The sequence below is a fragment of the Pholcus phalangioides genome, unplaced genomic scaffold, assembly GCF_987345545.1.
Source record: "Pholcus phalangioides strain wild (caught in Gottingen) unplaced genomic scaffold, Ppha-v1.0 ptg000015l_1, whole genome shotgun sequence".
Classification (NCBI taxonomy): domain Eukaryota; kingdom Metazoa; phylum Arthropoda; class Arachnida; order Araneae; family Pholcidae; genus Pholcus; species Pholcus phalangioides.
Genome location: NW_028301608.1, coordinates 110,749,389 through 110,766,823, shown reverse-complemented (window position 1 = coordinate 110,766,823; position 17,435 = coordinate 110,749,389). Strand labels below are relative to the sequence as shown.

Sequence of the window (17,435 nt, the reverse complement as noted above, 5' to 3'; positions counted from 1 at the left end):
TGGAAACATTCACTGAGATGACACACAATTTACTATTAAATTATTAATCATTGGGAGGCGAAAAAACAAGCTCGATGCACTTAAGATTTTCAAGTGGGGATAGCCAGTACAATTGTCTATGAGGAATACAATCTTGAACTTTGTTTTCACCAAGTCGCTGTCCTACTGACAAAGCTCTTCTTCAAGTGCATAAGCTGTCAACCTAGCTTTTTGATTAACTTTGTAATTTACAGGTAGCTTTTTAACATTCTTAAAACATCTAGGCTCTTGAGAGTTGCCTATTACAGTTAGTTTTAGTTTCTCTCCAAACTATTAATGTTTACACGCATGATAACACTTACTCTAACTTTCGACAGCTTCCCGCCACAGCATTTTCCTCTTTTAAATGTTAAAGTTTGATTCTGAGTCATTTTGTAAAATAACCCAGCTTCGTTAGCATAAAAATGCCCTTCTCTTATCCCAGATTACATCCGGCCACACTTGAGACTCCCAGTTTTCGACATCTGATGCATTCATGCTGCACCCGCAACCTTAGCACATAAAATATTGTTTCATTTTCTGTCCAGCTAGCCATTAGAATGTACAAAAGCCTTTTCTTCAAAACATTCAGCAAACTCATTTGCTTTGTTTTGCAGAGTGACTTCTGTCTCAGGAAAATTTCAATTAATTCAGCTGAATGGTGAACCATTTTAAAAGAGCTTTTTCTACCCTTTTTTGGCTCAATGTAGCTTCTTTGCTTCATCCAGATATTTTTCATAAGCAGCAATGATTATGCTACGATTTCTCCAAATGTTGGAAACTAGATTTTGATAAGGAAAATTCCTTGCACATTGCTGATTGATTGGATCCATCCTCAATACTTTTGATTATTTTTATTTTAACATCAACTGAAAATGCTTTCTTTACTGCATTTGCAATTTTACCAATTTTTTTTAAAGATGCTGCTGAGATGGCAAAATATCTGATTAGTCCGAAGTGGTCATATGGATATGAAGACAGCGGCAGGAGATAGAAAGGAAAAGGACATCAGATGCCTCTAGGTCTGTTCTACAATTGTTCTGATTTCTCAAGGAGTGTTTTGAAAGGAGTGGGGTCTTTTAGTGGTCCAGTGGATTCCTAGAAATGGGGGGAGGGTGGGAGGAAAGAAGAATGTTGTTTATTGGGTAGTGGACTAGGGGTTGATTCCTAGAAATGGCGGGGAGAATGAAAGAGTAGGATTTGACACAGAAGTCAAGAAACATTGTCTTTCAGGATCCTAATATGTACAAGCTTACTTTTGAAAAACTGGAAAAAAATCTGCAGAAGGGACATTTCATTATAAACAGACTTTCATTTTCTCAGCGGTTCACTATATAAATTTTAAATAACATTAGTTAAATAGGTGTTCAGTTGGGACCACTGAAAAAGTTCACTATAATCGAGAGTTCATTATATCCCAGGTTCACTACAGCAAGGTTCATCTGTAGATGACTAAATGTTGCATTCAGGCATTTTAGGCAGCTGATGTCATAAAAAAAAATGAACAGATAATGCTATAATGCTACTCAACCTTAAGTCTGAAGTCTATGGAGATGATATGATGCTTTATACAAATTTCATTTATGTACAGTCGAGTGCACTTATAACATATCTGGAACACGGTTTTGTATTCACAGATTTTTTTGCCCATTCACTTCCATATATTTTTACCTCTGTTACTGCATACCTGCTTAAAACATACACTGTTGATATACCAAAAACACTCTCTTAACCTACAAAATAATAAAGCTATAACATACTGCAAACTTAAACTTAGAAAAATAAAGCTAAAAACTGACTGATGATGATACAGCAACATATATTGTATGCAGATGATATCATGATTGGTTTTTTTTCACAGAAAGCTGTAGAAATTTTTATAATTATAAAAAAATTATTGTTGAAATAATTACATTAGCACTGCAATCATCTACAGCTAAAAAGCACTATCTGTTAGTAACAAATACAACTATCTGTTAGTAACAAATACAACTATCTGTACAGTAAAATTATGTGTTATTTAAAAAAAACTCTTTCAATGTATTTATGTGAAAATTGCATTAAATATGTTCTTCAAATTATTGAATGCTTAATTTTTCTCTGTTTGGATCACTTGGTGGATGGTAGTGATAAATGATTGTTGTGATAGGTAAAAGCAGAAATCTGCTCTCTTTTAACATCATCAAATCACAAAGTATTGAAGGCTATGCAAAAGCATATCGATTGATGTTAAGTAACATTCATGGACATATCAGTTGCTTTTTTTTAATGCATTGTATAAATGCTGGCAATTTTAATGAAAACTATTAGAATAAACAGACTAATAAAATTTTCATTCTTCAACAACAATTGGTTAGAAATGAAACAAAATAGAACGTCATCTAGATTAAATAACATATATAAAGTGCCAAAAACAAATAAAATGTTATTTCAAAAGAGTTATAGATACACCGCTCCAAAAATAATGAATCTATACCATACAATCAATCATACAAATACTTACATAAGATCTAATAACAATATATTCACGTTTTCTATGAATACCAGTCTAGAATCTATATTACAACAATAATACAACCACATGATACAATCCATCTGTATGTAAAATTTCTTTGTAACATAAATACAAAAAAAAAAAAAAACAAAAAAAAAAACTGTATATTGAACAATTATAAACCGACCTAAACCATAATAGGCTGTTGCTAAGAAAAATAATCTACGGAGAAACCCTTGTAGACCTACTGGAAGGACAGGCATGTCCCTTGAGGTCAAAAGTGTATGTTGAATGTGTTTCTGTATATGCTTGTATATATGTTTGTATGTTATAATAAAAATAAAAAAAACTCAAATAATTCCAGTTAAATCAATTAAGTTAGAACAAAATGTATGCATGTTCTGTATACAGTATCCTGTATGTACTGTACTCCAAAAACCATGTGTTCATGCTATGTTAAATTTATTTATTTATGTGCTGCACAAGCTTGTTTTGTCCAGGACAACCAAAATAATGCACTTAATGCATACAACTTCTATATAAGCTCATTTCGCGATCTTGCTTCTAACATATGCGTTGGTTACAACCTACACTTCTTAAATTACCAAGGGGGTACATTATAAGCAAACTCAACTGTATTTTAAAATTTCATTTAATTTATTAGATCATAATTTCATACATCACATATCAGGGCTTGACAAATCCCAGCTGCCAGATAGCTGCGGCGACTATAAAATCAGCATTAACACTTAAATTTTTTTGATTTCATGCAGTATGTCTCTCAACATACAAAGGGGATGCAGAGTTCCAAAAAGTAGGGAAAGCATTCTTTAGGACCATTTTTCTTGAAAATAAAATCATGCTTTGTTTCCAAGAAATTTGGCTGGCGCCTAAATATTTGAATAACTTGTAAAGAAAAACCCCTTCATATATATATAATTCCCTAAGAAGCACTTAAATACCAATACTGGGAGTGTATTTATAAATAACTTTGGAAACTGCTATACACATTTGATAGAATAAAATATAAAATGAAATTACACAAAATAATCATAATATACAGTCAAACCTCGTTAATGAGTCACTATTGTGAGAGCAAAAATATGACTCAGTAAGCGGAGTGACTCGTTAAACAGAGTAAGCCATAGCTATGCCAATTCCTGTCTGAGGGCAATTGGGACTTCCTAAAAGTGACCCGGTAAGCGAAGTGATGTGTTAACCACGTGACGTACTAACGAGGTTTGACTGTGTATATATATACACAGGTTTGAGTTAAGTTAGTAGCACAAAAAGTTATGGGAATATAACAAATACAAAAAATATATACCTATTATGTTGATAAAAGGTAAATACATATAGTGTGTGTGTGTGGGGCTAGCTTTCAGAGCACTACTTCAATTAGATATGAAGAAGCCAATTAATGGGTTATGCAGTTACGGTACTAAAATGTTAAAATAAATTTCAGTATCATTTATTGTGTGAATGTATTTTTTAAGTTTTCTTTTTAAATGGGGTAGATTTAAGATGTTTTGCATTTAAATATGATATTGAATCGAAAAACCTTGACACTAGGAAAATGAAATGTTTTTGTAAAATACCTTTGTGTACATAAATACAATTTGGTCTACATGGATTGGCAAATGATATTGATTTTGAACAGAGTAACTGCTGCTTTGAATAAATATAATTAGCAAACTGTTGAAATGTCAGCATTTTGGGAGAGAATTTGAGACAGGTAACATCAATTACACAAACATAAATTTTCCGAACTCGGTCAGCAACACCTTTTCAACCTAACTCATTTTCAGTTTTCTATAGTCAATAATGCTGAACACAGTTGGTATTTTCTTGGAACTTGAATTCTTTCATCTCCCAACTCAATAGCCTTGTTCTATTGTACAATAATCCACTTCCAAACAATTGTACATACCGTACCCATGAGCTATACAAGTAAACAATGGCGGACCCGTCTAGCAGGTGTTGCCACCTTGTCGCGGTGAGCGGGCTAGCGTGTGTTATGATCTACTGAGCTATGCTGGCGGTAGAATTCGCTACCGGTAGGGTCACCCATGTCAGACAGGTCAGTAGTGAAACACCTGACTAAGAGCAACACCAAAAACCCAATCCCAGGTGTGAGGAACCATGCTGATGGATGAATGTCACCTAGGGAAGATGGTGTTGCAAACGGTCCCCTCGAGGAACCAGGCAAAACCTCGTTGTAACTGAGCCCTGCACCTGCACAGGGAGGCTATGCAGGTGTAGACTAAGAGATTCCTCCCAGTTCTCCGGTTTCTGTATGGAAACTAATAAAAATAAACCAAAAAATGGATTGGGTACTTCTTTGAATGACACCCGATCGATCGGTTCATTTGGGTCACAGAAAGGAGGGCATCAGCAACCCTGCAGCACGCTGAACCAATGGTTGGGATGCGAGTTATCCTCACTAAAATGCAGAGATGCAATCAACGCCGTCTTCTGAAAAAGAAAGCTGAGAAGCAGCTGACAGCTGCTGATGCATCTGTGAAGACTGATGGTGGATCAAAACGACCCAGAACAGATGCCTCACCTACTGCAAAAGCAGTGACCACTGTAAAGAAGCCAAAGACAGAATCTAGTCCTAGGACATTTGCTCAAGCGGTGAAAAGCACCAAAATGGCAGTTGTGAGAGAAGCATTTCCCTCACAAAAGCTAAATAAAGAGAATGTTGATCTCATTCAGCAAGAGATCCTTGGGAAGATTGATCTGATCCCTACAGGAGATCATCTACTTAAGATTCAGGGTTCAACCTTAACTGGTGGAGCACTGATGATCTACTGCGATGATGCTGAAACAGTGGAATGGGTGAAAGCCACCTTCCATGGTAATAGGCAAGTTTTGAGTGGCGAGGCACTCAGGATCTTGAGGGACAAAGAGTTGCAGAAGCCTGTCAAGGTTGCCTTCAAAACAAAGGATACGTACACCAAAGAGCCCGTGACTTTGCTGAGGAGGATCAACCGTTACAGCCCAGAGTTGAAATCTGAGGAGTGGAGGGTGCTACAGAAATCTGTGGAGCTACACTCTATAAGATGGGATTTTTGAGGTTGGACGGGAGGCTGCAGAAGCAATCAAATGGGGATCTTCAAGATTCTCAATGATCCCAAAGTGAAGGAGGGTACACAAAGTGCATCTGTAATCTCACAAACAAATAATTTGAGCACTTCCAATGAGGAAGCTAAAGCAAAGGACGGCATATCAGAGCAATCTGCAACCTCCTCTCAAGTAAGTAATTCTACTATTCCGCAAGAAAATGAATTACCTAAAATTCATGAGCTAGATAGGATTGGCAGGACTTCAGTGAAGAGGGTGTCCCTGACCTATCCTCTTCTGATGATACTAGTGGGGGCAATTTGCCTTCATAGTTTTATTACTATAAGCAAAGCTGTTCTAGTCAATCTTCATCATAGTCGCTCTGCTTCAGCCATACTAGGTATGAAGATGACTAGAGGTAAGATTGACATTGCTTTGATACAGGAACCTTGGAATGTAAATGGTAAAATTTTAGGTCTGAAGGTCAAGGGATATAATATCTTTTATGATGTTCTCAGTGACAGACCTAGAGCTTGCATTATTGCCAGTGCTAGGCTCACTGTGATAAATCTGGTAAAATATCTGAGTAGTGACACTGTTGCTATCAAGATAGCTTATGAAATGCAAGGCCATAAAGAAGAAATCATCTTTACGTCAGCATATCTTCCTTGAAGAAAGACCCACTTTCAAATGCTGCTAAAGAACTTTTCCAGTATTGCAGCGTGGGCAAAAAGAAACTCATCCTTGGTTGTGATGCTAATGCTCACCATGTTTTATGGGGGAGCAGTGATTGCAATAAGCGAAGTGAGGATCTTTTAGAATATATATTGCATTACAATCTGTACATTCTTAACAAAGGTAATGAACCTATTTTTGTTACTGTTAATAGAAGTGAGGTTATTGACGTTACATTATGTAATAGCTCATGCTATGATCATATTGAAGACTGGAAGGTCTCGGATGAAATCATGCAGTCAGACCACCGTCTGATCATTTGCAGGACCAATTAAAACAGTAACAGTAAGTAGACATCCAAGGTTAACTAATTGGGTTGCTTACAAAGAGGATCTTCAAGCCTTGACATCTGGTCAATTTGGAAAGTTTCCCTCCGTACTCGATTTGGAGCTGTCTGTTGACCAGCTGCAACATGTCATTCTCCAATCTTTTCACCAAAATTGTAAGACTACCAATGCGGAATCACAAATATTAGTGCCTTGGTGGTCAAAAGAGCTGAGTAAAATGAGAAAAAGCTGTAGAAAGCTTTTTAATAGAACTAAAAAAAGTGGTAAGTGGCAGCAATATAAAACTGCACTCACTGCTTATAATAAAGCCATCAGAGATTAAAAGAGAGCCTCTTGGAGAAAGTATTGTGATGATATTAATGATATCCCTGCTACGGCAAGGTTGGTCAAAATAATGCCCAAAGACACTTGGTTGCCCCAAGACAATTACTTGATATTGAGGGAGACTTTGATAAGGTTCCTATTGACACTATTCTTCGAGCTCTTGAGAGAAGAAGTGTTAATAAGACAATTATTAATTGGATCAATAATTTGTTATCCTTCAGGTGCATAAATGCATCTGTATGTGGAGATAACATGACAATTCATGCACAAGCTGGATGCACGGAGGGAGGTGTAGTCTCTCCTACTTTGTGGTGTCTAGTTGTGGACTCACTTCTGGAGAAAATGGCTAAATCTGGAATGGCTTGCATTGGTTATGCTGATGATGTTGTAATCGTTGCTAGGGGCAAGTACATTGATACTGTATCTAGTATTATGTCTGATGCCTTTAGGAAGGTTGAAAAGTGGTGTGACAGTGAAGGACTTTCTGTTAACCCACAAAAGACTATCATGGTTGCTTTTACCAGAAAAAAAGACCTTTCTTTGAAGAATATAAAGTTCTTTGGTCTTTGAATATGCCAGTGAGGTTCAATTTCTAGGTGTATACCTAGATCAGAAACTGACCTGGAAGAAGCACCTAGAGTTTTGTCTGAACAAAGATAAGAGAGTTTTTTGGGCCTGCAGAAATGCTATTGGAAGGACATGGGGATTAAATCCCAGAGTCATCCACTGGATCTACTCAATGATCATATCTCCTATTATTACTTATGGTTCTGTTGTCTGGTGGTCCAGAACAAGATACAATACGGTTAAGTCAGACTTGGCTAAACTACAAAGAATGGTTTGCATGGCCATCTCTGGCTGTATGAAAACTACTCCTACTGAAGCACTCGAACTTTTACTCGGGATGTATCCTCTACATATGCGTATAGAGGCTGAAGCAATCCTCTGTATGAAAAGATTCAAGAATTTGGGTCATTGGAAAGAGTACTCACAGTACTTATAATGGGGTTGGTCTTGATGTAAATGTTACACAACATCCATATCTCAACATGCCAAGCAATGGCATGCTTTCCAAATTTGCATTTAATAAGCCTTATATGGTTCAATTCCCTTCTAGGGAAGACTGGGGCATTGCTCCTACTCACAGTGATAGAAATCTTATTTGATATACTGACGGCTCTAAGCTTGGAAACAGTACTGGAGCTGGAGTATGCTGTCCTGGAGATGGTACACAGTTATCATATCCTTTAGATGGCTACACCACTGTTTTTCAGGCTGAAATCTTTGCAATTCTCATGTGTTGTAAAATTTGCATAGATAGAGGTTTTAGTAGAAGATGCATTTTTATATTTTCTGACAGTCAGGCTGCTCTGATGGCTCATCAGAAGTCTAAAATCACCTCTCGTGTGGTCTGGGAGAATATTACAATGCACTCTGTAATTTATCCAACAACAACAGAGTCAAGCTTTGCTGGGTACCGGGCCAGACCTTCCAGATTTTCATGGTTTAAAAAAACCCACTGAAGATGATCAAAACCTTCCAGATTTGAAAGAATGCTTAGATATGCTTCAGGAGCTCCCTGTATTCCAGTCCCGTCACAAAGAGGATGTGAAAATGAACAATCAAGTTGATCAGGATGACTGTAAAAGTGATGAAGATGAACCAACGGCAGATGTAATAATGCACAGTGAGGCAGAACAGCATTTCATAAAATGTCTAGCGTGGTTAGAATCGCAGCCTAATGCTACGCCGCTTCAATTTCTAATGTTGAAGCTATTACGGGATGAGACTGCAAAATGTCGTATAAGCAAGTTGAAACAATTAAAGATTCATTTTTTTGAATGATTTGACAGCATTATTTATCATGAGCATGTGTATTTGTTTTACCATTTTATTATTTTTTTTACAATTTTTTCTTTTGTGATATACTGCTTTTTTTTCATTTACTTTTCAGAATAAGTCGGTTAAATTTAATTATTTTAAGGTTTTTGTTGCTAAATTTCAATTTATTCCTTTGTGTTATCAAATTATTTTCAAAATCGATTTTCTAAACTTTCCACTTTTCTGAACACCCTTCGTCCTGATGTGTTCGGATAATCAATGTTCTACTGTATATATTAATCAAACTACTTTTTTATAGGTTGGTTATAGGATGAACATTATTATTGTAATTACCACCGTAAATGCCAAGGCCACATATAATACATGTGATGATTGAACCCATGAAAAAATTTAATGCTTTTGACATTATAAAGACAATTACATGAACATAAGGTGATTACATTGGTTAGTTGGAATTTTTTTAGTTTTTTAGGGTCAAGAGAATCATCTTGTAAGAAAAATTTCATTCACTTACGCTTTTCCATATCATTTTATTATAAACCAATTCCAAATTTAAAAAAGTTGTAATTAATTTTTTGGTTCAATACTTCTGCTGGATTATTACTAGCATACATAATCACAGTATTATTAGCTAAGCAAATAATTTTACCAAAAATACTGATATTACCCATCATTTATGAATATTTGAAACAAAAGGGGAACTTAAAAAAAGACCCTGAGGTACTCAGTGTTGGAGAATTTTTTTAGTAAAAATTTTATAACATTTGATTTTTTCTATCCTTTTTTCCAGGTAGGATTTCATCAAATCATGCATGCCACTGCTGATACCTTTCACACACTTTTTACAAATAATTGACAAATTCATGAAATTTAAAATTTGAATCTCTGTCTAGAAGGGGAGGGTCAGAGTGGGTGAACTGTTACACCCAGTGGTAATGCCTTAAAATAAGAAACTGGAAAAATCTCAGAAATGACCAGTCAAAATTTGACAATGAATTCAAATACCATATCCTTGAAAGTAAAATTCGCAAACATTTCATTAAACTAGCCAAAAAAAAGCTATTTATCAATTTAACATATGAAATGCTTCTGAAACACAATGAAAAAAATCCCATTTTAAAGTTGTTTCTCTTTGGTTATCCAAAACAAATTCCATGAGGGAGACTGAGATGTTAGAATTGAATATTGAATCAATGAATTGTTCAATATTTGAATTTAAAATTTTATTGCTTTGGGTATTTTTATATGTATAGTATTAAAATTATTACATTAAACTATTCAGTAAGCTAAAAAAACATCCTCAATTACCTTAATGCTACATAAAAACATAGCTCTAACTAGATTCAGAAAAATTAAATAAATTAACTTAAATTTAATAAGTAATGGCTCAATACCTTCATCTATATCTGGTGGTAGACCACCCACAAATACTTTTCTTGAATACCTTTCTCCCGGATCAGAACCTGACTGTGATTTTGGAGAGCAAAGCAGTGATGAACCAACAATTCCCATTGGATCCAGAGAGCATCCCTCGTCCAGCAAGTGGTTGTCCTCCAGTCCAGTAAAAAAGGGTGATTTACCTAAAATAATAATGATGAAAGATCAAAATCTACAAAGTCAGAGCTGGAGAGAACAAAAAGATGAGTTATGTTACAGCCTTAGAGACAGAGCTTCAACTACTTATGTTTCATATGAATGTATGCTTGTATTTTTGTAATTCATCATCAACAGAGAACCAAAATTTTTCTCCAACTTCAAGTTTCTACAGTAGCAGAGCCTGGTATAAAAGTATGGTTTATAACAAGAATCTTGCTATAATGAGTGCTTAGCAAGGGATTGTCAAAAAGCTAATGTTAAAGGTAAAAAATATTCGGTTATAACAAATCGAAAATTATAAAGCTTTTGTGCTATAACATCGAAAAAAATTCCCAGAGAATTCCCAGTTTTTCCTTTCTCTTTCTTCAAGAAATAAACTAAGAATGATATTTATTATAGCAAATGCCCCTCATAAACATTACTCTGAAGTGAGTACTTTAACAAAGAATGGACTCAGAAAATTAAAACGTTTTTTACCCCCCCCCCCCATTCTCTTATACTTTCCCTCCAACTTCTGTCTCTCCTGATGACCATGGTTATTGTCAGGGCTTGTCTCACTTGTCTCACCAGAATTTACAATATAAAATTACTTCCGAACAGCTGAACAAATCTGCTAAAAAAAAAAAAAACTCCCTCATTCACAGAAAAATGTAAAGAAATCTGTAGAGCAATGAAAGTGAGAATGAATGAATGAACGCCAGATCTCTGACGCTAGGCTTATTCCGTTTAAGAGATCTCTTCCTGTCCAGCTGCACAGAATAGTCTGGAACAAATGGAAGTGTGCAGTGTTATAATACTCAGAATTTTAATTCTTCGGGTGGTCAACTAAATTGCTTTGATAATGCGAAATTCCATGCAAAAACCATAGAACTTGGAGAATCTACTGTTGTGAGAAAGAAAATCAATTTCATGACTGGAGTTCATTCCATATGATTATAACAACATGATCTGAGAGATGTTTTAGTGCAGATAAAGCAACAATTTCCAACAATTTATAGGCTAACAGATCAAGGGATTAAAATTTGCTTACAACGAGAAATTTGTTATATTGTAAATTTTTTTCATGATTGTGAGCAGTTGTTATAATGGTCTTTAACTGTAACTCAAATTCTAAAAAAATTTCTTTTGTGGGATTAGCTTAATTATTTGATGTACAGTATTTATTTTCATAATTTATACATGCACAAGACACAAGACTGATCTAATTTTCAAATGCTAGTCAGTGTTATGTAAATAAATAAAGAGCATGTACATATATATATATATATATATATATATATATATATTACTTGGTAATTAACCATGATAGAGTATGCCTGTAAAAGTCTTCAAAGATCTTTTTGCCTGTCAGGGAAGGTGAATTGAATAAGTAATTATTAGGGATAGGATTTTTATGCTCTAACAACTTCTAAAATATACTTTATAAAAAATTCATTTATGCTCTTAAAAAACTGTAAATATGCCCTATAAAATGAAAAATATGTCCTTTTCCAAAAAAAAATTTTCATTCTTATTTTAAATAACACCAGCTTTAGCAAAATAATATGATAATGAGAAGTGTTGATGCAGTCTAAACTAATTTGAACCATTACTTATTGTATGAACAGAAATTCTTTGTTTTACTAAATAAAAATCATCGAGCCAAATTTTCCCTTAAAAATTTCCTATTTGTTGAGCAAGTTTTTTTTTCAAATTCAGAATTAATGTGTTGCCATCTATAGGTAAAAATACCTAGCCAAGTAGCGTGTATTTGGCTTTAGAAAAAGCACATAATTAAAAGTAATAACAATAAATAATTCTTTTTATTTGATAAAATTCCCCACAAACACTAAATTCCCACCATTTACCAATTTTTCCCCACGAGTTACAATCATCAACACCAATTTAAATGATTAATCTATTTGCAGCCACACACCAGTGTCCTTGAAAGGCTAGTATTTTTATGCTCCAAAAATTCAATGTCATTACTGATGGTTGAAAAACCTGAATTCCAGGATTTTTTACCAATCAGCAGTGACATTGCATTTTCAGTGTATAAAAATCCTAGCTCTAGGAGCTTTTGTCAGAGGCAGGAACTGCAAAAACCAGTCTGAAGCGGGATTGGAATAGCGAGGAAAAATTTACTTTTTATTAAAAATTATGAAACATACAAAATATGCCTAAAAATTGTGAAAATATGCTCTATTACGTAAAAATAGTGAAATATGCAAAAAAAAAAAAAAATAAAAAATAGGCAAAGATATAGAAATCTGAGCCCTAGTAATTATATATACAGTATTAGGGCACATGCAGGATTTTCTCAAGCTGCATCACCAAACCTCTCATATGCTAGTGAATAAAATGAATCATAAAAATGTTTGAAATAAATCATAGTTCATAAAATTTCACCCAGTTATTCAAGAAAATATTTGTCACTTCCATCAAATTTCTACTTGAACAAAATTTAATCATAAAACCAATTCTACAATTATCTTAATCCCTTTCTGGCTTAACCTCTTGCGCTGGAAAGACATTATATGCACGTCGCTTGTTATCTGCTTCTAAAGTGGCAATGACGTGCTATGCACTTCTACTAAATTTACTGTTTATAATAAGTAAGTAGGTGTTACAGCAACGCGATATTCGAGAGTGCATCAGTATCAATGCAGTATTGCAGAGAGCTGCATTTGTTGTAAAATTTTATTTGCTTTACTGCAGTACAATGAATAACAACAACAGCATGGGTGGTGTCGATCTACAGGATAACTACTTATCTTCTTTTCCTATGATGAGAAAATTTTATAAAAGCTACAGAAAAATATTTTTTATCTAATGGATATGACATTTTTTAACGCATTTGTTTTATTTCGCAAAGTACAACAAACGCCAAATGGCAGGAAATATTCATTTTCAAAATTTCGGCTGGACGTTTCAGAAGAAATCTTACAAAGTATAAATATTCCTGAATATCAAACACGCGGAAGGTCTTTTGAAGAAAATATACCACTGCGTCTGCAGGCAAAACAGTGGGGACATAATCCAGGAAAAATTTCACCTACCAAAGGTAAACAAAGGCCTCAGTGAAAGTGCAAGGTATGTGCGAAACACAATAAATGCAGTGAAACTGTCTGGGAGTGTAAGAAATGTCTTGTTGCATTGCATATTTTTCAAGTTTATACTGTACAGAATTATTAATAAAATGCTTTAAAAACATTGTAAGTCTTATTTATATTTATCTAAATAGTGCGACTATATGAATTTTTTAAACACAATCTGCTTAAAACTTTAATAGAAATTATTACAAGTAAAAGCTCACTTTGGACAAGTTAGTCAAGGGCTTCTGCCAATTAACTTTCAGCACAAGATGTTCCTGAGCTGAGTGTAAATATAAATGTAAAGTATGAAAGACTGGATACCAAGGGTAGATGAATATGAGGTTTAGGAAGAAAATTCACATGCCTCTGCAGGGAATCAAATCACGAACTACTCACAGTCTGGACGAGTGTTCTACTATTATGCTACAAAGGACTGACATTTCCTTTCCTTAGAGAGAATTTTCATTTCGAACTTTATCTTCATCTCTGTTTGGCATAAAATCTTTCATACTTCGTTTGAACAGTGGAGAATGACATCATTTTTCTCAAATACGAATGATCTGTGAATCAGTGGTTTGGGCATAGAGAAATTGAACAGATAGTACCTAATGCTTCATATTAGCAATATCTGTTGATTTTGCAATCATTTTCAAAAATTTTTTGTTTATAAAAATAAGCATTAATAAAAATTTTACACTTTTTGATCTTAAATCTAAATAAATTGAGCCTGGTTAAAGTCTGGAATGGAACTGAAAGAGGACATAGAAGATTAAAAGTTTATTAAGATAAGTCTTCTATGCATTTAGAACAATTCATTTTTTTGATAGTATTCCAGGTTTGAAGTTTAAATGTGAAATGAATCAAGTTATGGGTGTGAAATGTCTCATTTAGACATGAAAACAAACATCTATATGGATATTCAACTGAATAAAATTGTGTGGATCAACAGTTTAAAATCAAAATAAATCATACATCAAATCAAGAAATTTTCTGGACATTATGCTGAGGTGAACTTGGGAAAGAAAAGCCAGCTTTCTCCACTGAGAAACAAACCCAGGACCTCTTGCAAACCTCAAGCAAGCACATGATGACCATTATACAATAGAGACATAATTGTTCTTCCCTTAAAACAGCATGAATTGCTGCAGCGTAAATTGCTGAGTAGAGACATTGCAGCCTCTCAATTTTCTCATTGTGAGGATCCAGGTTCAAACCCCGTTGATGCACACTGGGAGTCAGCTGAAGTTGATTTTTTGTAGTTTTACAATGTCAAGGCATGAATGTGAGCTGGGCTCCCATTTGAAAAAGTCTCTCTGCAGAGAGTTGGCAGACCTTTAACACAATGTTACATAACATAAAAGTTCAAGCATTTACCATTTTCATTTCAAAATACAGAAAACAGAGGACAGCACCAGCAAGAACACAAAATATGAACACCTCTAACAACATAAATACATTAGGGCCACGCATATACGTATACTCATAAAATACATTCCAACATGTACCAATTCATTAGAAATTCTGAAGAATCATGTATATGAGATGGATGTTCAGTTAAGTAGTAGTAGCCTCTCAATTTCAGCAATTGACTTCCAGATGGCGGCAGTAGAGATGGATGATTTTTTTTTCTGCTACGATACATCAAATCAAGAAATTTTATGGGTATTATGCCGAGGTGAACTTGGAAAAGAAAACCCTGTTGTTCCCAAGGGATACAATGGGCTTTTCTTTCCCAAGTTCACCTCGGCATAATATCCAGAAAATATTTTGATTTTATGTATCATGGACGAGAAAAAATCATCCAGATCATACATTTTCTAAATACAGTCAACGCTCGTTATAATGACAGACAGTTATAGGCACCATCCCATTACAGCAACCAGTATGACAGGTCTCAAATATTTGCTTATTTCCACCATGTTATTTTGGTGGAAATAGTATCAATATATCCATTACAATGACCAAGCTCAACTCGGTCCCCGCTTTATTTGCAAAGAAATGGGCATTGCAGAAGAAAGGGTATGAAACATAGATGATGGAAAGCCTGGTAAACTAGCGTCATAGCTGGAAATGAGGCAAACCAAAGACTCACTGCGGTCTGGTGAGTCGATTGGATGGTGGTGTTTCCCCCCCCCCCCTTCCCTGTTTCCTTATCCTATTATGCTATAATTTCACATCCACTTCCCATGCAGTTGATTTTTTAAAATCTTATTCAAAATTTTATCACACAATTTTACTTAATTTCTCGATGGCAGAAAAATAGACATGTGAACTCATTTTTCTGCATAGTCATCTTATATATATTAGCCAATATAAGCTAATATATTATATTGGCTAACAGAAGTAAGTTTCTTTACATCAGTCCGGGGGTGTGAGCATTTCTATTATGTATTGGCTTACTAATTACAAGCCAATATATTATATTGCACTATTGTTTGAATTTAAATCATTTATCAATGTCTTAAATGAAGGCTGAATGAATTTATTTAAATTTCTTTTTTTTTTTTTGAACAGGTCTATATAAATAATTATGCAGAATATTTCACATGTATTTTTCTGTTAAATATAAGCTACATATGGTATGCCAATTGTGTTTGTATAAAATGAGCAAATTTAAGTAAAATGCTCCAATAAAACTAGAAGAAAAATAAAAATAAAATATGAAATTTTAGGACATCCATATAAATGAAAAAATATTTTTGCGATTAACATGTTTTATTCCCTACAATAGTTCATTGTTAGACAATAGATTTTTTTGGATATTATGTCAAGGTGAACTTGGGGAAAGAAAAGCCAGTTGTCGAAACTGGGAAACAAACCTAGAACTTCTTGCAAACTGGACAAGCACACACTGACCATTATACTAAGCGGAGACACAATCTTTCTTTCCTTAAAACACATACAACAGCTTGAATTGCTGAGTAGAGATATTGAAGCCTCTCAATTTTAGCAAAGGTACACACACACACATTTTGGTGCACGCACATATATAAAAATATGTAAATTATGACATTTAAATTTATATGACTATAAATTAAAATTCATTTATTATTATTTAGACTCATTCATCCAAATCCAGAAGTATTTAGAAAACTGGATTGGAATGAGAAATGAATTAAAATAAATAGAGAATTTCTTAACCATTTTGAATTTTGCCAATGATATTGTTATTATCAGGGGTAATCCAGACAAACTAGAAGAAATGATACAAGATCTGGCAAAGGCACGTATTCAGGTGAATTAGAAAATGAATCTGCAAAAAACTGCCTCCATCCAGCAGAGGATTGAAAATGATTGATGACGATGAAATTAGAACTGATGTAACTCGATCCAGTGAGGAGAAACGTTGCCCCCCCCCCCCCTCCCCAACAAAAAATCCTGAAAAGCTGAGAGAAAGAGCAAAACAAAATATCAGAATTTCCTGGTTTTAAAAGACATTTTTTTAACTACAATAAATTCACTTTTACCAGTCATTAAAACAAAATTAGTTTTAAATACATATTAGTTTCATTTGACCAGAGTAAAAATAAGAAAGAAGCTAGGAGCTTTTTCTGAATTTCGTTATATTCTATGAGGCACATGACCCTGGGGGGGGGGGGGCGAAAGGGATGAATCCTATTTGTTTGTTTAAATAAACCGATAGGATCTTATGCTAAGCCCAAAGCTCCTACCACCCCCTGGACACTTGCATTGCCCCCAAGGGGGGTGATACTGCTCACTTTGGGAAATACTGGTTTACATCATAAATTTGTTTGGGAGTGGGGCCGTGAAAAATCCTGACTCGGGATGGGGGGAATGAAAGATTCCTTGAAGCCAGACTCCAGGATGCTTACTGGGCTATAACAAAGCAAATTATTTTTCTTTCCAAAGTAGCACATTTGTGCTTTAATTAACTTAACTTGCGATATAAACTGAAGAGCCAAAAAAACTAGTACAGGCATGCGTATGCAAATAAAGAGATATGCAACCAATCAGAGTACGGCGCTGCGGTCGGCAACG

General features: G+C 34.6%; 1 protein-coding gene across 2 annotated transcripts in view; it reads right to left on the bottom strand.

Annotated features, from left to right (window-relative positions):
* Window positions 1-17,435, bottom strand: part of LOC149077577 (cytoplasmic polyadenylation element-binding protein 2-like) — a 177,893-nt gene that overhangs the window by 49,150 nt on the left and 111,308 nt on the right. For both annotated transcript variants that reach the window (XM_089245146.1, XM_089245147.1), the window contains one exon: window positions 10,161-10,346. In XM_089245146.1, coding sequence (XP_089101272.1) covers window positions 10,161-10,346 — 186 coding nt within the window. The remainder of the gene's footprint in view (window positions 1-10,160; window positions 10,347-17,435) is intronic.